The sequence below is a fragment of the Ambystoma mexicanum genome, chromosome 9 (assembly GCF_040938575.1).
Source record: "Ambystoma mexicanum isolate Mex_15411 chromosome 9, UKY_AmexF1_1, whole genome shotgun sequence".
Lineage (NCBI taxonomy): Eukaryota > Metazoa > Chordata > Amphibia > Caudata > Ambystomatidae > Ambystoma > Ambystoma mexicanum.
Window position 1 is genome coordinate 1,133,393,149 of NC_090931.1, and position 26,985 is coordinate 1,133,420,133.

Consider the following 26,985-nt stretch of genomic DNA (forward strand, 5'->3'; position numbering starts at 1 on the left):
CTGGAGGCTGTTACTGGAGCTCTGACCTTCCCCTAGCCCAAAGATCTAACTGACCTCCTTGCCATTCTGATTTATGCTGGTGGCCTATGGGTTTTTCTTGAAGTATCCTCTCTACCCTTGGCTCTAATAAACACCTGAATCACCTCTCAAATGCTCGTCTATGTACCCTCTGTTCCTCCTGTCACATCCTGCCTCCTCTCTGCTTCAAAATTCTCTATTCTCCACCCAACTCCAAACTCATATGGTCGCCTTCTCCAAACACCCACACCTACATGTTTCCAAGGCCTCCTTTTGTACAGCTATGTCTCCTCTTTGGCCAGGGTGCCTGTTAGGCTCACCACATGTGTTTGGTTCTATGTGTTAATGCAAGATTAACCATCGTATTCAATTCCCTGCATCCGTTGTTTTCCATCTAACAAGTGCCTGCCATGTTCACTGGACCAAGTCTATAAAAGACCGCTCTGCCACCTGAACTTCTTGGCAAATCTTGCACATTGGCATGAGAGGGTCACATTGGGCAAGCAGATACAGTACAGGTCTGGTGATAGCCTCTCTGCAGAACCGTTTCCCTGCCATTGTACTGGTAAGCCATGTTCCTTCTCTTACTGCAATATTGGTTTTCACTATCATAATACAAAGTATTTCTCAACTTCAGGGCCTTCTTTAAAAGGCCTTCGGATCTCTATTCCTTACTACCACATGCAGCAATGCTCTGTACATTCTTCCTTAAAGGGTCTAATGTTAAGGTGGTCCATATGTGAAAAGCCCCTATTCCCTTACCTGGGTGTTGTGGGGGTGATTACGGGATCCTCCCAACAGCATCGTGAGCACTGTATCATGGAACAGGTGGAAGCACCCGGACCCAGGGTCACCCCCCACACACAGCCCAAGGATTAGCAAGGGATAACATCACATACTGCATAGCCGTCCAAGTAGGGTTTACATCTGTGATAACTCAGCTGGTATGCTTTCCCCTTTGCACTTCAAAATCAAATGCTGTTCTGCTTGTGTCCCTCCACTAAAATCTTCCTATTCCACTCACATTAGATCATACATATGTACACGCTATTAAGCATGACTATCAGCAATTAATGTTCCTAATTCATAGTAGCTATCCACTCCTGGAAGCAAGTAAGCTGGCTCACTTAGTGGGAGCAAGACTAAGGTATTAATTAACAATAATGATGTGCCTGCCCCATCCCCTGCTTTGGATCCCGCAACCCCATCAACAAACAAAGAACCTTGATGACAGCCTCCCTTCACAACAAGTACCTCGGCACCCCCTGGTCAACCAGGTTGCCCGTTCCTATTGCTTCTATCTTGACACACTGAAGAGAATGCTGCTCTCCATGGCCTTCATACCCGAAGATACCAAAGTCGATGCCTTTACCTCCCCAGGCTCGATTACCTTAACAGTCAATCTCATTTGTATTTATTGACAAACTCCATTAATCATGACTCTGCAGTGCACATCCTAATGAAACTGTGCAGATTCAACCAAAGGACCCCACCACAGATCTACCTCCACTTATTTCCTGCCCCAATATATTCAGAATAGGTCCCTGCATTATGCACTTTATTCACCACTAGCATAGTCCATCGTCTGAAAATGTAAACACTTTTCACTGACTAGGTCTTAATTTTCCAATAGCCCTCGCTCCCTTGAGCATATCCCTTATCAGTGCAAGATTCAGTCTATTACTGTCTCCATCCTTACGTTTTGTTTTTGGAACCATCTTTCATAGAGCATACAGGGAACCAACCACAAAAACACAGAACTTTCTTATAGCCCATGGTTAGTGATAAAGTGTCCCACCATATGTTTTGAACTCTCATCAGCCCTAATCTGCAGTGTCAATGTTGAAGGGTCATGGGACTTGTAATCCATAACATCTGAATGAACACAACCCATTTTTTGGACCATTTACACCAGGCCCATCTTAAAGCAGCATTGTCCCCTACTTCTGCAACACTCCTATATCACCTCTTTTTCACCAACAATAAATAGAAGGATCAAGTGTTTAAATGTTAGGTGGCATAAAACTCCCAAATGCAGGTGCGTGCAAACGTTCTGTCCCAGTATATTACTAGCAATAAACAGAATATCCCCCATTAAGTTTAAACAAATCCAAAAGGACTTGCCCTGGCAGCAAAAACATTCCTTGCCACAAATTCAGCAGAAAAAGATAATTGGTGACTTTACAGATGTAAATGTAAAGGACAGCCAGATTTATGGAGAGAAAAATATTTGGTTTTGTATTCTCCAAGTAACTTCCAATCTAAGGAATGGAATGCACCAGGAGTTTGGCACATGTTTACTACTGCAAGCCAATCCTCTTTCTCCAATCAGATAACATTGCCAACTAAAAGGGCATTCAGTGGCATGCACTGAATCACCTGTCTGGCACAAAGTGATTTGCAAATGTATCCGCTTCATGAAATACCCCTGTCAAAATTGCCACAATTTTTGGCAATCTGACAGAAATTGTCAAAGTTGAAGCATGCAGTGTTGGCCAACTTATTTCTGTTTACTTGATGGTTAATTCATATTGGTAGTCGCATAGGAGGCAAGCAAAGTTATGAAAGACTTTGTTCCCCAGACCGCTCAATGTAACAGCTTAATCCAGTGACTACTCCATATTTGAATCCACACGTTAGATCTCTCTGTTGCAGATTAGCATGATCTCGCTAATTGGTGTAGACATATATTGAATAAACGACCATTGTGGAATTCTATCAAACTAATTGTGAATAGAGCTGATGTTGATTAGAGAAACAATATGTTTGGAATATAAGGAAGTTAGGGTTGTGTGAAGTGGGAGTGGAACCCTGAGATTGACAGCTTGTTGCTGAACATAACATTGATTCACCGGGAAGGTAAACATTGTGTCTGAGCCAATCAGAATGAGATACAAACTTTGAAATTTGCCCAACAGTAAGATACTGTAGTGAAGAATCACCAATTGGATTGAGCAAGGATTTGGTCCTATCATCCTTATAGCCAACGCCATGAGGAAGACCTCATGCCAAACTCGAATGTCAGATTATATTTCAATCTGTGTGAAATACTAGTAATACTATTAGGGTGTGGCACAGTTGGTCTAGTGTTCAGTTGTATTTTAGGGTGGAGACCAAGACCCTGATCCTCCCCAAGTAGGTGTGCACTTGTGGCTGTCACAGCATGGCTTCCCTGATATAGTCCAACTTCCAGGTCTTCTTGACGGAGAGGAGACTTGTCAGAGGTCTCACATGGATGATCAAGGCATTCCATTGATGGGAACCATGCACCCCAACAGATTTGCTGCCATACTTATTGTACCTCAGCTTAAACTGTTAGATTGTTCTGCCCCTTCAGAATATACAATTTTGACTAACGAAGTAGTGAAGATTGTCTTATATTTAAGTCTGTTGCCCAAAAGAATTCTTTAGTGGTACATAGAATATTTTAACTCGACTCTCCAATTCCATATTGCACATGGATATGCATTTAAGCAGGCTGTTAACTTAATTCAAAAGCCTTTGTGTTTTCTGTGCTTAATGGCTGGCAGCGGGCATGTACACGATATCACCATCATAAAGGTGGAACAGCATCAGAGCCCTCATTTGAGTTTCACCAAACTGTTGGCTTTGGCTCTCCAATTCATTCGCAATTCAATGATGGATCTGGATGTTTCATTGTACACTTGTAAATGCATCTAATTTTGTCCAGTGCCTATATATAGATGTTGACATGCTGCTGTAATACAGGAGAAGAATTCTGCGGCACCAACTACTGATAAGTCAACCAGATGGAATCCACTTCAGGGCCATTTTTGTCACATCCCCTTTCCATTTCGCTGGGCATTTGATGAAACAGCATTATTTAATGTGTCATAGGCTGCAGACAAGTGCACAAAAATAAAATTCACTTAGTAAAACTGAATTTGATTCTTTGGCTATAATGATTGTCTGCTTTTAGTATCACTGTTGGGAATGTCAAGATGGCACCATTTTGCTGACCTGTATACCATTCTCTGGCTGCCAGTAGACACTATCCACACAACCCCCAAACCGAAAGGAAACTTTCGGTTGAGACTAGAGTACAGCAAGTTACCTGCGAGTGAAAGAGGTGCACTGAGAAAAACTAGTGAGGAATACACGGGTGTGGGGAATAGTCTAGAAGGGAAATGATTTCATACAGCTCTGTACAATGGAATCCAAGCATATCTGATGCTGGAAACATGGAGAGATTGATTGGATTATAAGTGGAGAGCAGAGTAGCACTGAAGCCAGCCAACACCACTGCAAGAAATGGAACAGAGGTACACTTCAGATGAGCACACAAGATGAGTATAGAGACCCTATGGCGATCAGGCAAGGTGAGAGATGTATCAGAGGTAGATGCCCATTTCACCCTGCCACCCACAGTAGGACCATGTGATGTACATGTATCGCTAGGCCACATAGGAGCACTGTAAAATGGGGCAAGATTGTGCATGTGCGCTGACACACTTACTGGCCTGGCATCTATACTAGAAACATTCACATCACTCGCACAAAAAGAGGACCACGATGAGGCCTGCATAACACAGGCAGAAATCTAGAAGTATGACAAGTTCCTGGGTATGCCTGATGAGATCACTATAAAACTATCTCAGGAGGGAAAACTATGTACAAAAAACACAATACAAAAATGACAGTGCAGATTTCATTCAAGATACCCAAAAAGCTTCAGAGTATATGGTTACATCAATTCTGCGGTAGGTTTCACTTATTGTACCAACTGAGTATGTCCTAAATAACTCCTTCATCGCTACATACCATGTGGGGAAGGTACTGGTATCCTTGGTAAATGACTGATAAATGAAGCCCATTTTGCTTGGGCTATAGTCCTTATCTAAAGAAGCGACTAGTGGCAATCTTGCAAAAGAAAGAACAAATCTGCCATCTCCATCTGGAGAATACGTGTAAAGAAGGTTTATTTACTGTACTTACTCCAAAACATGTTAAATATGATACAACTTAGATATAAGAATAAGCCTTAGGAATCACAAGCATTAAAAGAGATACAGGCTACATTCAGTGTTTGGCGCACACTGGACTAGTTCTAAAAGAAAACCACAAATTCTCAAAACTGAGTAGCCTCCTGTTCATGAAAGGTCTGTTACCAATGCTGATTTCACTGGAGTGGGGATCGGGTACAAGCCAACACGAACACTACCAAGCGACAAAAGGGAAGCCTATAATGCTGAATGAGTAGAGCACAAGGATGAAAAGAACAATACATTTCATGAATGACTGAAAACATGAGTTGTGCAAGGATATTATCCAAATACCTTTATTGGGAAAACATACCAGAAGACTACAAGAAATATTGCAATGAATCAGAACATGAGAGGATTTCATTGAGCTGATTGATAACCTGAAGAAACAAGCGACAGACATCATGGCCGCTAACAACGACTTGGAGCACCCCAGCAGAAGAAGCAATATGTACATTTCTGGCAACCCAAAAAACAGGAAAGAGATTAACTAGATTATCTTTGTCAACCTAAAGGATGCCTGCACCATCAAGCAGAGACTTCAGATCACAACAGGAACTCCAATTTGAGATACAGAATCAGCTGCACCAAATAGACCACAACCAGTCATTAAATGTTTCCTGAGCTACATTGTGGTAATGTTGGCCATCAAACAACACCCCTTCACCACAGACAGGTACATACCTTTTTGTCTGCTGGTTTTTAGGAGAAATATGGTTGAGTTGGAAAGGTTCATTCACATACATCCCACCTTCAAAGAAGGAGACGGACTTCAATCTACTAGAGCTGATGAATATTATCAATGACCAAAAACACAAAATGATCTGATCCAACAGAACAACATGAATACCTCCAGCAATAAGTAGTAACTACAATTTATAAAATGAACCTGGTGAACCTCTATGCTGGGGCTTCATTGGATGCAGTTGGTGACAAACCAGTAAAAATTCAAATCAGCATCTAGAAGGACGGCTAAGGGACACGGGTTACGATAAAAGGCTGCACAATCACACAGTGGACAAATCCAGACTGCCAATAAAATTCTGGTCATAAATTCATGGTGAAGTAACATAGAAAAATATTAAGCAGCAGTCAGTCAACGAAGACAAACCCTACAAATGGTGAGCAACTCCACAGACTCTGAAAAACACGCTGGCTCTGGACAGCTTGCACTTGTGATATATCCATAGTGACTGAGTCTGGATTGTGTCTGGAAAGGCACTAAGGGACATGGCATTGGAAATAATTGGCTGCTCCAAAACCCAACATTCCTCTGTTCTAGCCTGGTGTCTTCTTCTATTCCTGGTGGAACTTGAGAGGCTACAGAAAGCAAAATGTACCATACTTCTCAGACCCCTGGGGTGGATAATTGTTCCTTGGAAACAGCACCATAAAGAAAAACTTCGGGCGCCTGGGCCCAACAGACAACAGGCCTTTAAACATAACTAACCGGTTGCTGAAGTAGAAATGGGCTAGGCTTCCCCATTCAGAAGCCAAATGAGACACCCAACACCTACCCCACAAGCCACAGTCTGGCTGCAGGGCAACAATGGAGCAGCTGCGGTGGGGCAGGAACTAGCAAAATACTAGGGGACCAGTGGGCAAGACCCAAGAACACTCTCCAAACCCTGCTGGACTACTGACTTAGCGAGTGAAGAGGCGGCACAGAACAAATGATCACATTGAAGGCAGGGGCTAAGTGGAAAAGATGGGAAGTTGAAAAGGGGGCAGGTGTCAATGTCCTTATGAACACTTCCAGGGCAAGTCCTGGTCCACAAGGGGATAGCTCACACAGATTGGCACAGAGAAAGCAGCCGACTCGGGGACCCAATGAGAGCAGAGTAAAGGCTACTGACGTTTAAATGTATTAAATTAAACTAAAGTACAGTAGACAGGGTGTGCAATCTGCAGGTGCAGAGGAGTGTTGTTGAGGGGTATGGGGACGCAGAGGGCTTCCCATTCAGAAGAAAAAAAGTAACAGACACCAATACAATCGACTATAGTCTGACAACTTCTCGGGAGGATAGCTCAGGGGCAACGCGCTCGCCTTGGAAACAAGACAATGCGGAGCAACACAGGTTTAATCCCCGGGTCCACGTTTATAAACCTCTGGGGATTAAGTGTGTTATAAAGAACCAATTAGAATTACAAAAAATAAACATTGAAAAGGAGACTGCAGGTCTTGAGGTTAAATAATAGCTTAATTTTAAAAAAAATACTAAAATGAAATGGAGGAATAATGCCTCTTTCACCGCATTACGAACAGGGTGAGGAGGCTGGGCACCTTCTCACAGCACAATTGAGACAGAAACAAGAATGGCACAGCAAGGGTCACTGGCTGAAAACAGGGGCGGCATAGCATGGACATTGTACCCACTCTATACACAGATGTACATTTTGGGGGAAGATCTGAAAAAGGTTAAATCGGCATGCATTAACGTAATGTGGCTGCCATGAAGACTGATGGACAAAGATTCTCTGGAGAAGATGGGCTGCCAGCATAATGGAATAACGACTGTGGCACACAAATTGTATACCCATGCTAATAAAAATGCTTTGGACGGTGCAGGAACAAAATAGGGATCTCTTGAAATGGAAATCAGCTAGAGTCCCCTCGCAATAATACCTCACCCCAACAATGGGCTGCATTACGAGTCTGCCGGTATCCCGATATTCCAGTCTTACAGGGATATTACAGGTGCCGGCAATGGCAGTAAATTCCCATTCCATGGAATCCCATAGAACTCCATGGGTTGGGAACTACTGAAGCACCGGCACGGTTAGACCTGAGTGCAACCTCCTTCACTCGTGTATCCCTCGTCCGGGGTAATCTGCCCCTTACCTTTTACATGACTTATGTACTGGTTTGCAAATATGGTATCTGACATGCATTAATGGAGATGGGTTTTGAGTAGAAATATGTACTTGTATTCCACCTCATTATCATAGACCTTATTACTAGTCTACTTACTATTTGTGTACTTGCCTTGTGTGACGAATCGAGGGAATTCATATTTCCTCAACTAGGGGAGGGGGGACATGAGTCTAGGGAGGCGAGCCCACTCCGCAACACCCTCCCAAGGTTTATATGAGGAAAGCACAAGGCTGTATTATTGCAAAACCGAAATTGGCACTATCCCTTTAAATGGAAGAAAAACAATTAATTGGGACGAGGCGGAACCAGCAGAAGAATGAGAAGCTGCAGAAAACCAAGCGAGAGGGACCGAGACAAGCTGAGGAAGCCCCACGGCTACGTTACAACTGAAAGGGGAGGATACAGAGAACTTCTGGAAGTCTGGAAAGTTTCAATTAGCTGGCAAGCCAAAGCTGAAGAGCTGGATGCAGCGCATCAGAGAAGCTGGGAAGGGAGAGAAGGTGCAAGTGGTGGCGTAACCACGAAGAAACCATGGTGGACCAGAGATCCTTACAACAATGCAGAGACCATGACATGGATGAAACAGCATGACGTCCTGGTATATGGGATACCCGAAAACTGTCCTAATCGAAGAGATGAAGATTGAAAAATCCACGGCGGAAGGGAAGTTGGCCAGGCAAAGGTGAGACTCAGACCCGAACGAAGTTAAGTCCTGGTGACGTGTTGCCAATGGTTGCAAGGTAACAGGGAAAGCAGGAGACATGAGAGGGAAGTGAAGAAGAATCATTACGCAAGTGTTCTGTAACAAATCACTGGATGTCGTCACTTCTCCACAAGGGTTAGCCCTTTCCCATGCAGCCAGGGAGGTGAGGCCGCTACCCGATAGTCCCACTGGGAGTGGTATAACGTGGGAGGGTCTCATGGGGAGGGATTCCCCCACTCCCCAGGGAGGATGACTATCTAGGATCTAGGGTACATCACACCCCTGCACACTCTAACCCCTCACTCCTCTTCTAACCTCTTTGTAGACAGTAGACCTATGACCTGTTATAAGGCAGACTACCTCAATGTTCTGCAAAGTACCGGGACAATGAAGATCATCAGGAACATCGGTAATCCGAGTACTGTGACAAGGTGGGACACAGGAACATTGAAGAGCAATATCAAGAAGGAACTGCAGCTTGCATGGAGGTGTGGTACCTCCTAGGCCACAAGAACCAAAGAAGGACTGCCTATCAGGTAGACACAGCCAACCAGGACGAGAGACCAGGAAGCGCAAAGGAGATGCAGAGAAGGCCAGGATGGAGCCGAGAGCAGTCCACCCCCAGGGCCAAGAGGACAACGGGACTCCTTTGCCCAACAGTGTCCAGATGGTAACAGGAGGTGGGTTGACGGTGGCATGAACACAAGAGGCAGCATCCATATCGTCGGTCCAAGGGCTGGGAAGGCGATCCGCGAGGCGAAGGCACAAAGACATGGAGATGACCATGCAGCATATCGAGTAGGAGATAGACCCCAGAAAGAACTGGGACTGGTAGGCGCTGGAAGGTACAGGAGGCTAAAACCCTCTACGGATGTAACAAGCAGGACTATCCCCCTTGTGTCAGCACTTGGCAAGCAGGGCAGCCAATGGAACATAAAGCGAAGGGCAGAGAAACCAGGGTTGCGGATCCAAACAAAGAGTGATACAGTCCTCTTCCTTGTGGCAGTACTTGGCATAGACTTGAACCAAGTGAGACAAACTGAAGAGGAGAAACTAGGGTCAGGCACACAAACCAAGAGAGTGATACGAGTTATCTTCCTCGTGGCAGTAGCAGTTAGCAGCAGTTGTCCACTGAGCTGTGTGACTGAGTTGTAAAGTACAGCCAAGAGACGCACCATTATTTTAAAGTGTTCTGCCAAATAGAGACGGGAAAGAACATGGTGGGGATTTGTGTCATTAAAAATACAGTGTTCCCTTAAAGGGAAACAATCAGTAAATATGTGTGTTTAATATTACAAAGGAGATTAAAACGTTTACACAAATTCCAAAATATTATATAAATTACTAAGGATTAGTGTTTGTATTGGTAAACACACCTTTGAACTGCACAAAATCACAAACTGCTTGTGCTTGGAACCCCTCACTAAAGTCTACTTGATTTTGGCCACTATAATCTTGTAATGCACTGGTTCTGTTGGCAGCTTCTAACAACTTTGCTCTTTTCTAAATGTGGTGGTTTCCTATTGGGACAATATGCCAATGGAATACTAAGTCTTTTTCCACCACCATCATCATCATTTCACAACAGGGACATACAGCAGTTTCTCTCCTTTGGACGGTTCTCTTCAGTCCTGAGAGAGGTATAAAAGCTAATGCGCCTTGCCCAAGGTCGTTACCAGCACTTGGCAGAATGTCTGTCCTCCTGAAAGGCCAACTTCCAAGCAACATTTTGGTCCTTGACAGAGCGAGTCGCAGAGGCCTGTACCAGAAATACAGTTTACTATAAAATGCCTGCATTGTTGCTCCCAAACAGCCCATATCACTGCTTACAACTTGTGATGCTGGGAGGTGGGTGGGGAATTTGGACCCTGAAAGGACACAGGCATTGTGAACTATTCCTGGTCATTGCAGCTGATTTATTCTTTTAGTGGAGGTGGACTAACACTTTCACCAAATTAGTGCACGCGATCAAGCAGAGAAAGGGAGGGAGCCCAAAGAAACATAAGGGTATTCACAGGGGGTATTCACAAGGGGTTCTCCCTCCAAGAACGTTTTTTGAAATGTGCTGAAATGGTCTATTTAACAGCACAACATTTTAGAGCATGGGGTAAAAAATATATAATTTAGAATTGGTTCTGTAGGCTAATACAGAAAAGTATTAAATAGATGCCAGGTCACCAATAGTAAACAAGAGATTTGTACAACATTTTCAAGATTACTGTGTCCACAATTTGTATCATTGTCATTATAAATCACATTAATGAAGTTGCACACAATATATGCCAGAATAGCCACTGTTTACTATGTTCACTATGGTATGCCCAAATTATATGACGCCATTGCCACTGTATATTAGATTCATGACGATGCATTTGTATTTTATTTATAGAGCACTTTACGGCAAAGTGCTTAACAAGAAAAGAAATCATAGGGTGGTACAACGTAATTGACAAAATAAACAAAAAGCTGAAAGATTATAGAGAAGGGTTTTAAGGCTCGAATGAAAAAGCGAACAGGAAGAAAGTGAATGGAGGGAAAGAGGAAGTGAGTTCCAGTAGAGGGGGGGGCAAGAGAGATTGGGCACAAGGAGGACTGGGAACTGAGAATGGATTGGGAATCGCAAGAACTTGCAGGGGAATACCAAGAAAGCAAGGAAGAGAGATGGGGGACAAGATTGTGGAGGGACTTCAAGGCAAGACAGAGGAAGTTAAACTTAAGACGAGAATGAAAAGGCAACTAATGAAGGAAAGGAAGAACTTGGGAGATAGTGTCATGGAGGGTGCGTAAAAAAGGAAGATGAATAGAGGAATTCTAAATAGATTTAAGAAGGTTTAGGTGTGAAATAAGGAGTCCAAAGAGAAGAGAGGAGCAGTACAAAAGACAAGTAAAATAAGGGACGATATTAAGAGTTTAGAAGCATGAAAGTGAGAAAAGGGTGGGCCTTACGGAGGTTGAACCGGTGAAACCTGCATGAGCGAGCCAGGGATGAAATATGAAAGATGGAAAGAGAGGAATCAAGGTATACGTCTTAGCTGTGGGTAGAAAGAGTTGGGGAGCAAGGAGGGAGGAAAGGAAATAGCAGCATGGGACAGTGGGGAAGGGATGGGCGAGGCAGGAAAGAAAAGAGCCTCAGTCTCAGAAGAGTTAAGAATGATGTAGTGGTTGGACATCCACGATTGGATGGCCAGAAGGTAAGAGGCCAGAGGGGTCTGCATAGAGGGGGAGAATGTAGAGAAGGACAGAAAGAGCAGAGTGCCATCTGCGTAGAGATGGTGAGACAACCCAAAAGAAGAAAGAAGCAAGAGGACAGGAAGACAGGGAGAAAAGAAGCAGGCTCAGGACAGAGCCTTGGGGAAGCCATGGCAGAGGGGGAGAATGGGAGTAAATGCGCCAGCCCAGGAAACCGAATAAGTGCGATAAGACAAGTAGGATTGGACCCAATGCAGGAGAGCCCCAGGAAAACCCAGAGAGGAAAGAGAAGAAAGCAAAAGGGAGTGCACAACAGTGCCAAAGGTGGATGGCCAGTTAAAAAGAAGATTCAGAATAGAAGAATCTTTTGCATAGCGAGTGGAAATGAGTGAGTTACAGACAGAGAGGAGGGCAGTCTCAGTGGAATGACAGAGCAGAAACCAGATTGAAACCGGGGAGAATGGAGTTAGAGGCGATAAAGTTGGGAATAAAACAAGGCATTCCAGAAGTTTAGATAGATAAGGAAAAAGTGATATTGGATGGAAATTAGAATGGAGGGAAGGGTCAAGAAAGGTTTTCTTAAGGATAGGGAGAATAATGGCATGATTAAACGAAGAGCGAAAGGGTTATATCAGCAGTGAAGCGTTAAACAAAGCTGCAAAGATAAGGCAATAGAGGAAGGTAGATTTTAGGGATGAGCGAGGAAGGAATAGGGTCAGAAGGTGCTGAGGTAGGAAGGGGCTGTATTGAGAGAAAAGGCAGTGTCAGCATCAGAGATAGTGTGGAATGAGGACATGGAAGCAGAGAGTGGGGGAAGAAGAGGGGTTGAAGTAGAAAAATGAGATGAAGGGGTGATAGAGCTCAAGAGAGAGACCTTGGAAGAGAAATATAAGAGGCCAGGTATGTGGCCGAAAGAGATTACACAGATGTACGGTCAGAAAGAGGTGGGGAGAGAATATGAGTAAAGGTCTGGAAGAGACAGAGGGTGGGAAAAGCAAGTGTTAAGGAGGTCAGAGTAGTACAATTTCTTTGCAGAAAGGAGAGCAGTATGGAATGAGGAGTGATGAGCAGAGAAAATATAAGAGTCCAAGTCAGAGTAAGATATACTCTGCGACGCTCGGCGCTGCATAGAGTATGCCGCAAAGAGCAAAGCTGGGGTGTAAGCTATGGCTGAGGAGGTTTGCAAGTAGGAGAGAAGGCTGTGCACACAATACATACCAGCATTGCCACTGTAAAGGAACTTCAGGATGCGGCTTCAGCATATGTCAGAATTGCCACAGTTATAACTTGCAAGATGTTACTGAACCCACAATATCCACCACAATTAATATTGTAGATCACTTGGATATTGAATCCACAATACATGCAGTATTGCCACATTACATCACTTTCATGAAGATTTAACAATATATACTATGACTACTGCAACGCTATTCTCACTGGAATTCCGGCTAAAGTCAGATCCAGCACCTACAGGTTGCCCAAAATGCAACCATCAGGCTCCTTTTTAATTTGCCTAATTCTGCACCTGTGACCTTTTTCCGCAGAACGCTTCACTGGTTACCAGTACAACAGAGGATCCTCTTCCAGATCCTCAGTCTGGTTTTTAAGTGCCTGAAGCAAAACAAAAGAGGTGATGGCTGTAATGTTTAGAATTAAGCTTAACCTCTGGCATTGATCTGGGCAAACCTCAGGACAATCGTTCTTCACCTGCCAAGCCATAAGAAAAGGGGAAAGACCATAAGCAAATCAGGTTCGTCTCCCACATACCTTGTTGCTAAGATCAGTCTCTACTGCCCAGCATGATCTAGTCGATCGTCTGCTCAAAACCTGCTGGTAGTACCTATAGCCCACTTTGTATCTTGTGGTGACAGGTGCTTCTCTGTATTTGGCCCTCGCACATAAAAACACATCTTTTCTCTTAATACTTTGACAGTGCAGTCATAAACTTATAATTCTCTAACACACACACCGCATGTGCTACATTCAAACATGCATGCCTAAAAACACTTTTACCACATATTTTAAAACTTCACTTTAGGTCTGCCGCTGCTCGAGTCTTCCCTCCAGGTGAGGCAGTGGGAATGGATTCACTTCAACAGCATGCAGTGCCCCAGAAGGACTGCAACATGTGGCGCACTTGCTGCATGGATCTGAACTTGGTTATCTTAGTAAACTGCATACCTTTTTATTGAAAACATGAGGTCCGTCAGCGCCAGCCATGTGGGAGGCATGGTGTTAGCACCAGGCAATGATTAGTGGCTCCAGGGGAGTGAACACCCCCTAACTTACACTGGATTCACTCTCTGCTACAGAGACAAGGTAAGGGTTTTCAGTCCCTGTATTTTCTGAGAGCAACTGTGTGCCCTAAGGGAAGCTGAGGGGGGTGGAACAGTGGCAAGTGACCAGGTGATGTTTTTGCTTTTGGCCTGGGAAAAGTAGTAGGCACATGAGGGAAGTGAGGAAGCATCACAAAGATATTTGTTCTAATTGTTTTTGGTGGTTAGAGGGGGTAAAACAATGCAGGAAAGGGTGGCATTGACACCAGCATACCTTTCAAAATGTCACATTTAATTTAGGAGATGCACATCTGTCCTGATTTCCCCATTATACATCCAGGACTACAACTCCCAGAATGACAGGTAAAAACAGGACTGGATCAGCATCTCTCAAATGGAATGGGTCATGTTGGTACATAAGAAAAACCAGATATGTTCCCTTATGGCATGTATGTTGCTGCAAGACTACCCACTCTCTAACGCATCCACTGCTAGTCCAAGAACACCACTCATGGTGTGGTAAAGAGATTCAAGGAGGGCCATGCACACAACTTTTTTCAATGGATGGCTATTTACCACAGGGTATATTACACTTCAGAGTTCAGTGTGATGCCCAATCTTCACTCTTGTTTTCTATGGATGTTACTTGAACTCCTTTGTGGAATACATGCCAGATGTTTGTAGTTACCCATCTTCAATTCTATAAGAGTCTGATTTCAATGGCTACCGAAAGTTTAATTGGTGTGATCTATAGAGCAATAATTCAGGGTCACTATCCACCTGAAAGTAACATGGAAGAGGACACCACAATAAAGGTTTGCTGAAAGTTTGCTTTACATTTATTTTCATTTTTCTCCAAATAATCCATTGTCCCGTTTTTTTAAAAGGTTGATGCTCGGGGCCCCATCAACTATAGGCCTATTGCCTTCACTGAAGCTACTAGCAAAGTATTTGCTATACTGCTTCTGAGGAACCTAAATCAGTTTATTAAATGGTCCAACCTTCTCAGTTGATTCTGTGAACCACCCGATTACGTTACAACATATTGGGCACATTGGGAAAGCATCGGAGCAGCTGGTAAAATGGTTTGAATCTTTTCTTAAAGACAGATTTCAGAGGGTAATACTGGATGGTTTTACCTCTGAAATGTTGGAGCTGGAATGTGGGGCGCCTCAGGGCTCTGCTTTGTCCCCTCTGATCTTCATTCTGTACTTCCGCCCGGTTTTTAAGATATTTGAGAAGTATGGCCTGCGATTCCATTCATACGCAGATGATACGCAGTTAAACATCGAGATTCAGAACATTGGGGATGCCTTAGAGAGAATTAATCGATGTATGGAAGAGCTTAATAAGTGGTTGGCCAACAATCATCTACAGTTGAATGCTGCCAAGACAGAGATTATACTGTTCGGCCCAAAGGAGAAAATGTTGCTTGAGAGACAAAGCCAAAACCTGTGGTGTATGTGGCACGAGAACCTGAGTAGTGAGACCCTGGTGGAGGCAAAGGTGAAAGCAGTCTTTTATGCACTGCGATCACTAAAAAATGTGCTCCTGTTCATTCCAACGGAAGACAGGGCAGTAGTGGTGTGAGCAATGACTAACCCCTCCTGGATTACTGTAACAGCTTGCTAGCAGGGATTCCAATAAAACAAGTGGCTAGACTCCAGAGAGCTCGGAACGCGGCAGTCAGGGTAATAGGACAGCTCAGGAAACGGGATCATGTGTCATCAGTGCGGAGATCCCTCCACTAGTTGACGGTGGAGGAGAGAATTAAATTTAAAATGGCCGGTCTAGTCTTTAAATGCCTGAGAAGGCTTGCACCTAACTACCTCACCGAAAAGATCAGGCTATACCACCCAAGAAGAAATTTGCGTTCGGAAGCTAAACTCTTGACCTGTGTGCCACAAACCAAATGTGTCTGCAGAGGAGATAGAAGATTTGGTGTCTTTGGGCCCAAGGTCTGGAACCAACTTCCACTGGAGATTAGAATGTGTGAGACACTGGACCTATTTAGGAAGAGGTTGAAAATGTTTGTTTAAATAAATTGAACCTTGCACCTAATGATACTCCTGCTTTTCCTTATGCTCTCATAGTTAGTGGTCATCTACCCCCAAATACAGTTTACTCTGTCTGGTGCGCGTAATAAATTCCTCAAAATAAAACAAATTTCATATAGGGGTTAGGCAGGAATTGGGCACCTCCCTTAATTCCACATTAATGGCCTATTTACACCATAACATCCACCATGCTGAAGTTGGTAAAGTATACCTGGCTTCTCTGGATATGTCCAGCAATTTTGACTTTGTGGTCAGATCTATGCTGTGGTTGAAACTCGAATGTCCCCAGAAAGTTGGTACAACTACTTGTTCATACAGATACCTCATTGCAAGTACATCTGACCAAAGAGGGGCCGCTGTTGAGGCAGGTTAAACTGAATGTGGGTCTCAAACAGGGATGTACACTGGCCCAAATCTTATTTAATCTACATGTAAGCGATGTGGAGGGCCTATGGCAGGGGCCCTCTATCTCATCGGCACAGCTGGGCAGTCTTAAGCTGGTCTGGTTGCCCTTTGCCGATGACTTTGTACTTTTTGACAGAACGGCTAATGGCCTCCAATGCAAGATGAATCTTTTCTTTAGAAATGCACTAGCCAACAATATTTCCCCAAATGGATCTAAATCCAAGGTGATAGTTTTCACTAAGGGCACCAAATCGAAGGTTAGGCACTGGGTGATGGGTCCTGAAAGAGTGGAACAGGTACTCCGTGACATATTTTGGCTATAACCTTACCAACAAGGCTACAGTGGAGGCGTGGAAGACTACTCTCTGCGCAAAAGTGAGAGAATTGGCTCCCCAAATGAAATGCTTGCTGACTAGACTGTGTACATTTTCTATCTTATCTATCCTACTGTTTCTACTTGGCTAAGATAGAACCGGTGCTCCTTTACGGTGTAGACATGTCTCTATGATCTGGGGAACGTGCTTCATATTACTCAATGTAAGTTGTGGAAGAAGGTTTTGTGTCTATCCTTCGCTATCCCAAATGCAGTAATCGGACATGAACCATGCCTGTCCTCTTTGAAGGCTCGTTGTATGTGGAAATAACTATCGACATACAAGAAAATCCTTGATCCTCTTGAGAACTCACTATATGAGGATATAAATATAGTTATGAAGGACAAATCAATCATCCCTGTTAACTCCTTTAGATTGCGGATGCAAGGCATACTACTTTCAATTGGGGTGTACGGGCTTGACTTAATACAGCGACCAGGAGTCATAAAAAGGTGTCTGTTTAGATCTGACTGGGCTGAGACAGATGACAACATTGGCACTTACGTTACATACAAGGAATATTCACATTTCATATATGCAAGAGAATGTATTCCACAGTACTTGCAACATTTTCCTTGTGATAAGATACATGCCAATTATGCGCTCCAGGTTAGACCAGTCTGACTCAAGGGAAAGAACAAAGCACTGGAAAGACTCTTCTAAGCGGTAACCTTTTAAACTGCAGATTTTGTGGAAATATGTATACAACAGACATGTTGAAACACTGGGTCACTGCATGTTCGTACTTTGTTACTACTAGGTCGTCCTGTTTTAAGGGCAAAAGCGGTGACAATTCTGAAGCATCTATGGATCTGTTTTGGTGTTGGTTAATGTGGGCGACTAATGTTTGATTAATTCTAGCCTTGAATAATGTTTTGAATATCATTTTAGATCAATTAAACACTAATGTGTGATTTTATGTTTATTTTCTATGTATGTAATCAGATTGTATTTTTTCATGTTTAAGGTTTCTTGTAAATCATAAATGCAACAATAAAAAAATAAAAAAGATAAGTGCTAATAGAAAACTGCATTTGTCTTTACATGGAGTATCATAGTAATGATCAATGCAGAAAAGACACAACCAAAGCGCAGCAACAGGAGACAGCACACAACGCTGCTTGTGCAGTTAGCCAAAAAAAGACATACATTAACTTCTCCAGTTTCTTTTCCCGTTCCTGGTCCTCCGTACTTAATTTCTCATAGTCAGATGCAAGCTTCTCATGTTGTAGCTGAAGCTTCTGATTGAGGCTGAAACCAGAGAGGAAAGTTAGTCTCTGCTCTTACCTGTATTCAGAAAGCAACAAACTCGCTGGTGTTTGAAAACATTAATATCTCTTGTTTTCATATCATTGACTGGGCTGTTTAAGCTTAAAAATAACACCTCACTAATTCTCTAAACGCAACCACTTGTGTTTTTTTATTTGATGCAAACAGCCAGATTCCGAACAATTTAAGGATTATGGATTTGCAAAATATTGAGTAGTCATGGTGGAAGATGAAACATTTGGGTTGTAAATATTTGTTTCCAAGTTAATACTCCAGTTTTTGTTTGTGATAAGGAGATGCATTTTTGGCACGTTTCAAACTTGATTACAGAGATTTGTAAAGAGCCATTTGTTCTGCATGCACCTTGCAAGTCCTTTAGGGTTGGGAAAAAGAGTGAGGCCACCGAGTATTCCCTTGTTAAAGATGAATTTGATGGTAGTAGGAAAACTCTAGATGAAATATATGACATGATCTAAATATTTCACTCAATTACAAAAAATGTCAAACAACCAATGGCTGCAGTATCAAGCCAAGTACCATCCAGATATGGAAACGCCTCCCATTTAGAAAATTGTGCAGTGTGACAAGGGATCATCTGTACACAGAGGAGTCACAAGCTAAGTTTAACACGATCATTCAGAATAACAGGATGGATTAGTGGAATTCCAATAGGCCAAGAAAACTCCCGCTTGCAACAATATGGGCTACTTGTACTAAATGTGTCAGGATGGGTTAACTCAAAATGATCGGAGAGCCTAACTATGGGAATACTGATATTTCATAAAATAGCGATACGTCACAGGGATATAGTGCCCAGCAAACCTCTTGGCTTCCCCTTACTAGTGGTTGGCAGCAGTGCTCCTTTTTCTGTTCTTATACTTTTATATTTAAAAAAACATTCCAGAATGCTTTCATTATAAAAAACATTAAAGTGTAGGAAGAAGTTGAAACTTGCACTTTGAGAGCACTGCACTGAGCATTCCCTTAAACAGCAGGCACGTGTGTTTCGGGATCTGTATTGCACATGGGAGGCGGTGTGGCAATGGGGTTTGTAGGAAGCGGGGGCAGGCCAGTAGGGAACATAGTCCCATGGCTTCTTTTCGTACACTTCGACCACTGCCCCTAACAGCAAGTATTTCTACCCTCTTGCTTTAGGATACCCATCAGGCTCAGATACTACTTTCTATTCCCAGGTCATCCTCCTTGGCCAGAAGTGATACTGTAACACACTCCTACTTACAAGTATTTCTTCCCTCTTTCTTAGGGTTTTTGTCAGTCTGTGGTATTGTTACTCACCAGCCATGATTCTCCCTTTAGGTCAGTGGTTGGAGTTCTTTGGCAAGCTCTTCAGTTCTAGCTCGCTCATGCTCACCATGGTTTCTCCCAGCGTCTGGGATATATCCCTAAGCAGGCATGTGGCTTTTCCTCTGGCAATGACCTCTTTGCGCCCCCGATTCTTCCACTGGGAGTCCCTCCCGCCTCTCCCAACTTCCAAGTCTATAAATTGGTATATGACCCTAAAATGGAGTACTTTATGGTACTCCCGAGTGTCTTGTTAATTCAGTAACTACACTTATTGGTTATTTTCCTTCTTCTCAGATCATGAATGGTTGTTCTCTAGTTTCCTTAATTCTTCCCCTTATGCTCTCTTGCTTTTCCTGAGGCTCCCCAGATGCCACTGGTCACGTCGCTATTTGATGGTTGGTGATTAGTTGCAATTAGTGTTGCTCTTGTGGGGAGTGAACGTTTAAAAGCTCGAACCACCATTTGGAAGTATGGCAAAGTATGGTGGGTGTCATATAACTCTGCAGTGCTGAGTGGTAGCCGCAGTGTCACCCTGGTACTCCATGATGGCTTAGGTAAACTGTAAGTGGTGCTGTTCTTCCTACCTGTGTTCACAAAGGAAGCAGTGTTATGGCCGCAAGCGGTGATGCTGCTTCTCCATAAGCAGCACGCTCATTTCTCACATCAGTCTAACAGAGGGTCATTGCAGGCATAGCGAATCTGAAAAGCTGATCATGTGATTCTACCTGCATCTCCCCATGCCTTAGGACCCACTTACCAGGTGAAATCCTTACTAAAGGATCTGCTCCAACAAGAGAAAACGTGGTGGTCGGGGATTTGGAACATGTCCCCTGATATGTAGGTGGTGAAGACAAATGGTGGAGAACAGGTTGTGCAAGATGTAGCTGGAAAATCGCAGGGGGTTGCAAACTCCCTACTTAGGTGTTGTGGGTTTCATGCAATCTGCAGCACAGGTTATCATGCCTTGTTCTTTCTGGAGAGGAGCGCCTGCTACCTTTCTTTAAATATTTGCAAGGAACTTGGGGTTGGACACCCTAAGTTACCTGGGGGCAACCAGACGTGGACTCCCTGCTCACTGTACTCAGAGAGGCGCAGCTTCACCTCACTGATGAGGCCCAACAAGGCTGAAACATGTGTATGGGGTTGCTGTTGGTACTCTTGTTCAGAGAGGAATTGCCATAGCATTTCGGTGCTGGACTGCCCATGTGGGCAGGACAAAGACTGATATGCAAATGGTTATTTTCCATCTGTGAAAGGTAGAGTGAGCAAAAAGCGTGTGCTGCAAACTCTCATCTCAGAACAGGTTATCATGCCATGTTCTTTCTGGAGAGGAGCGCCTGCTACCTTTCTTTAAAATCTGCAGCACATTTCATTCTCTGGCCATGGCACAGGATCTCTCATGTGCTAAAATAGGGTTATGTGCAATACCCCATATACCTTCTCCAGGTAGCTCACCACACAGCCAGCAAGCATCTCTGATTCTCGGGGCCCTATGGTCCCCAAAGGAGGCCTATGCTATGAAATGTCATCACATGAGTAAGGTATACATGTTTGTGGGCTAAATTAATTAATTCACAATACTTTTAAATAATGGCTTCCCCTCACCCAGCCTGAGATTCCTGTGGTGTCATGAAGAACTATTCCAAGAAATATTGCACTTGGCTGAGAGAAACCCTTGGAAACTGCAATCCTCCAAGAGGTGAGACTTTCTGGGCTGGGAAAACCTGTGTTTATGTTAAGATTGTCTTGGGTTTAAAGTGGGAGTGACAAAATCCACACTAGAACAGGTTTTCTTGATGACAGACTATGTTCTGAGTAGTGCATCCTGACAAGCACCCTTTTATACCTTTCTGTACGGTAGGGCTTCACACATCAGGGACAGATTAGTACTTGAAGCAATTGATAATAAATAAGTCTTATGAAAATTGCAGAGTGTCCTTCTCCTGATTCTAACTTACCACAGTACTCACGATTTGGACCTCTCCACAGACCTCACAGACCTCTTCACGGTCCTAGTTTAAACACCATGCAGAGTCTTCTCAGACCTCGCAACATCTCTTCTCATAGCACCACGTTTTCTTGGACCTCTCCATGGTCATCTTTAAAATAATGTTCCTAGTATTTGTAACACATTTCTCTCCCCTCAACCTGGGTCCATTTCAGGCAGATATTATAGTAACATTCCTGCCAGGGGTCTCTGCTTGTACAGATTCCTTCCGCTCAGGGTTCTCAGGGGAGAGCTTAGTTCCCAAGTCTTCAGTCTCCCTTCATGTGTCTGTCGTGGCACTTTGCTATAGGTTATATTCTAAGCTGTCATTGTGCTTGGTGCCTTAGCCTATGTTCTGTATCTGGCAGAGTTATCTACTATATTATGCTAGTGTGCCCCATTTTAACCTTTAAGCCTTCACAAGGTACTGGAGGATTCAGGAAAGTGAAGTAAAATGCAAAGCAATCAAGAGATATTACTTCATGTTCAGAGAAAGAATTGTACAAGATATGGGAATGTAGTAGCTAGAGAGCACTAAAATGTTATGGAAACAAAAAACAAAATATATTTTCCTGGCATAATAAATGTAGGAAATTGTGAATAATGGTCTATAACAGTAGCATCCAAACTATTGCTTTTTTAAGTTGAATCCTCCTTCGATTAAAAATATTGGCTCCCCAGTAATGCCCAAACTCATATTGTCTTTTAAAAGCAGTCCCTTTACACCCATTTAGAGAGCCTGATCCCTCCATGGACATCTTTCGGGCCATTTGTGGGGCAGCCTACAGTTTGAAGACCACCGCTTTATAAAAACAATTTATTCTAGAGCACATTAAAGTCTCTGAGATTACAAAAATGTCTAGGGGTGACCAGTCTCATTTATCAGTGTTCCATGAATACTTGTGGTGAAGAACTAAAAAAGTGCAAAATAAAGTGGCCTGTGTGGGATAAGTCATTGCTTGAGGGCAAAGCAGAATGAGAGATTCAATTATCCACAAATTGGGTATCATTACGAGTTTGCCAGTCATTTTGCATTAAAGCTGTGGAAGTACAGCCAAATATCAATTACTGTTACTGCCACATGATCCCCTGCAATTGTCACAAGACCAGGACTGGTGGCACAGTGGTGCTAGTCCCCATTTTTGAAGTTCACAGTGGACCATTGGAAATTTATCGGAATTAAACGCGAGAGGTAATTCCACCAATTTACGCCAATATTGCCAATTTAGGGAATTCACATTGTCCTTCGAGAGAGCCACAAGTTTCTCAAAGTCATTTCCTTCAAGATTTGTTTATATTATTATTATTATTATTATCATTATTATTATTAATGGGGCATTTGAGCACAGGAATCACTTCAGAAAGCAATTGATTGCTTTGCAAGTCAAAGGGGGAATTACACTGTGTGGGAAGTGAACTGGGAGCCAACAGGGAAGCTGCAAGGTGGGCATTTTGGGCTCAAGGCATCTATGAGCAACTAGGGGAGTGGAGGGGGGAACACAAATGGCCCATTCTTTGGTTAGGTGGGGAGTGGAGGGCGTATGGATCTAGGTGTTAAGGAGTAACCATTCATTGAGGGGTTTAACCCTAGACGGTGCTGCCAAATGAAAAAGTCCTGGACAAGAGAAGTCTCAGTGCCAGCTAGCCATCCCAACTCAAGCCCCTGTTAGAGAAAACGTGCACCCGAATGTATCAAAACAAATATTTGCACTGACCCAGTTTTTTGCACGGGTGCACATGCAGTCTACAAAGTCACCTACCTGACCACCGGGACCAGGAGAGGCAGGGTACCGCTGCCAGCTCTGCAAACCTCAGCCTCAGGACCGTGATAGGCAAGCCAAGCCCTTTCCCCTTCAACGATAACCCCTTGTTTAATAGGCCCTCATGATTACCAGCGCTCTTGCTGGTTAACAAGCTCCAAAATATGCTGCATGTAAAATAAACCAGACACCCCACCTTCCAAGGAAGCTACTATCATGATCGTAGGTCCAAATTACATACACAAAGATAGATTGAATGGAGAGACAAAGATACGGAGGAAAGTGAGACCTGCAAGAGAAATGAATAATCAAAAATCACCAGCGATCAGGCTTCGGAAGAAAAACCTTTTGGTCTTCTGAGCCGCATACGTGAATAAGTAGTTTTGCGCCATTTGTATTTGTATTTTATTTATAACGCGCAAACCAACAGGCCCGGAGGCATCAGGGCGCCATGTTGTGCAGTGGTTCAATACAGGAATGCTGCTCTTTAAATGGGCACAATGGAAACCCAAAATGGTGGCCAGCCTACATCGCGTCAGGGACAGTGGTTTAATTCAGTAAAGGACAAGACTACAGAAGCAGCCAACAAGTTCCCCAATATTCATGCTCAACCAATCCAACATGGAGTCTAATAACCAGGAACACCTGATAGTTGTGCGAGTATTTGGTGTCAATAGAGGAAGCATTCCTGGAGAAGGTGGCAGGAGAAAGAAAGAGGAATGAAGCGTAAGAGGAAAGGCCAGAGGGCAGGAGTAATGCAAGGAGTATGTGGAATGCAAGGAGGAGATGGAGAAGAGAGTGAAGGGGAAGAACATCAGAATGAGTAACAGGGATGGAGGGAGTATTAAAGGAGGATATGAAAGTGAAGGATACAAGGAGGAGCTTTGAGGTAACAGACAGAAGTTGGAGGGGGCGGGGGGGGAGTATTTTAAAGCAGGATGGGAGCCACATCAGAGGAGGGAATGAGAACCATGAGGAGAATGTTACACCTGGAGGAAAGAAGCAAGGGAAATAGATGAGATGATTGAAGGAATCGAAGGAAATGAGTGGAGAACTTTAAGGCAGAGGAGTAGGCATGCCACAAGTCTGATAAAAAAGAAGTTGTAAGGAATGGAGGTGCAAGCATGTGGCGGGGTATCAAGGAGGTACAGGAGGAGATGGAGTAGAGGAGGGGAGCAGTTTCTATATGTCACTCACTGATTCTGCTCAGCTTTGTGACCACAGGCACAATGTTTTATAATAAGAGCTCTGATATTCCCGAGCCTTCAGAGGCAACACCATGAAAACATGGAAGGAGGGGTTTCAAGGAGCTTCAACAGTAGGTCTTCTTTCAAAAGTACATTGCTTGTTCTGTTGGAATGTTCACACTATTGCAACTAGGGGGGATAACGCCTAGGTGATATGCACGTCTTTCTCCACAGTGGGCATAGGGCTTCCAGTGGATGGATTTCAAAGACTTATATTGATGTTACTGGTGACCGTGTCCAAGAAAAGGTGTTTCCTATTCTAGAAATTATTTTAGCCCCTAACAGACTGTATAGCAACACAACATGCATCTTGTTTGATGTAGGGGTACTGAACCCTACTCAAGGTTCATTTTCCAATTACTTCGCTGGCATGTTTTAAAGGGATTTATAGCTCTTGAGTCGATAGATTCTTTATAACTCTAGTGGAACCAATAAAAATCCTTCAATAATGGAATAGACCAAGAATAGCAAGCGGGAGATGTGATTATTGAATATGTACAATGTCCTTCTACAAACAAGTTGGAAAACGGTCAAATTCCTTTTTGGAATTTGAATGCAGCAGTGTTTCTTTATCTCCTATTAGGGACATAGACCCTAGCACCTGTTAGAATGTGAAATACCACTCTGGACAAAGAAAGACTGTCTTTCCAGGTGGAGTTCCTAGGCCTGCTACAGAACCTCAGCCAGACATTAGTATACCTGATATATTTGTTGTGTGCATTATGAATGAAAACATAAAACACAATTTGCATCATCCACACACTGAAGGCAAGATGCAAGTATTTGGGAGTTCAGTCCGAAGGTTTGATACCTAGTCATCAGCTTTTAAAATAGATGGCCCCCATCCCAATGATGTTTGTGGTCCATCTATACCCGATGTGTGTGCTTCTGGCCAGTAGAAAGGAAAGGGAAGCAAGGGACTGTAAAAGCACATTTGCCAGCTCCTCAACACCATTGACGGCTGCTGAAATAGCCTTAACCAGGTGGGGGTGACCAAGCACATGGGTAGCAAAGAATAAAATAGGGGTCCTCGCTTTGCCCTCCTCTGGGGAGGCCTATGATCAAACGAAAGTTGCCAGCTCATGTGCTCTTCCGTGACCCACGCCGACCAGGCAGCAGGTTCTATTATGGGCACCATCCTGAGTGGCAGCACCAACTTGTGGGTTGCGGACTAGAGGAAGTGGAAAGTGGGAGGCTTGAATCCCTCCAGGGTCTGGTGGGAGGCAGGGTGTTAGGATCAACCTTTTGTGGGGCAGGAAGTGTGGCCTCCACAGTGATACATACGTTCAAGGGCCGCAGACTCTGGCCAACAGTCGGCAAAGGTGTCCGGAAGCAGCAGGATTATCAGCTACATATGAGGAGAGGAAAGCCCCATCTTGGGGCCTGTGCAGTGATCTCTCTATAGCCTGGCGTGCAGTCCTTTGCGCTGACTTCCTGGCTTTGCTTCCCTGCCTCCTATTTTCTCCCCCCATAGCTCACTCCAGTCGGCGGCCCACCTCCCCCTTGCAAGCAGCACTGATCCTCCCTACTCATTTGGAAACGCACATTATCTGCCACAGGTGCACATGATGTTGGACCAAGTGCGAAAACAGCAAAAGGGCTGTAAATGAAGTTTGGCCTTTGCAGCCAGCCTCCCAGGAGCACAGTGTGTGGTTAAAAGCAGCTGCTCTCTCTCAGGTTGTGAGCAGCTGGAACAAAGTGCAAATGGGATCTCCTGACTGCTGGATCCAGCTATTCTAACAGCAGGCTCGTAGCAAAAGGATCGAATTTCCCTTTTTTGTGCCAGAAAACCACATTGCACTTTCGCCACGCATGGCAGCAATGAAAGGGGGTCCCCAACTCTGCGGCCTCCCCAGCCACCGATCATAGCAACTTTCCATCACGTAAGGACTGTGGGACCTAGTACTTCTTAACCAGGCCTAAATAATATGCTCTGCATGACAAAATCTAACTATGTCTCAGTCTTCCATCTTTTAAGGATTTCAATCAGGTGACGCACACCTTGGTCTCGGCCTAGTATGCAACGCACAACTGAAATGCTTATCTTCTTATTTTGATTCAATATTGAGATGGTACACCACCTTTTCAAATACCCTGGATCACAATGGACCATGAACCAGGCTGGTTGGTAAAATACAATATTTATTTATTTGAAATCCAAAAGAAATCATACACTTAATATGGTGGAGAAATCACCAGTGGGTGATAACAATGAGAAGGTGAGCAATGCACTGGGTTTAACCTGCTAGTGGAACATATACCCAGCACAGCAGAATAGGAGCACTTTTGGTTTAGTTTAGATAGCACTGAAGTTCGAATTTCCCCCTGCAATGTTCCCTCAAGCCACCAATAATCAATTCTGAGTGCATAAATAGAAGCAGCAGGTGATCAGGAATGACAAATAGGAAACAGAATTCAAATCTAACCTTCCCTCCTCAAATAAGAGAAAAAACGGATTTTAAACCCCTTGCATTGTTGTAAAATGACACTCGGAAATGGACAAATAAATAATGA

At 43.7% G+C, this 26,985-nt stretch overlaps 1 protein-coding gene across 1 annotated transcript in view; it reads right to left on the minus strand.

The window, feature by feature from the left end:
• KIF5C (kinesin family member 5C) overlaps positions 1–26,985 on the minus strand; it is an 870,858-nt gene that overhangs the window by 165,367 nt on the left and 678,506 nt on the right. The window contains exon 20 of the mRNA XM_069616501.1: positions 18,053–18,154. Within this exon, the coding sequence (XP_069472602.1) occupies positions 18,053–18,154 (102 nt within the window). The remainder of the gene's footprint in view (positions 1–18,052; positions 18,155–26,985) is intronic.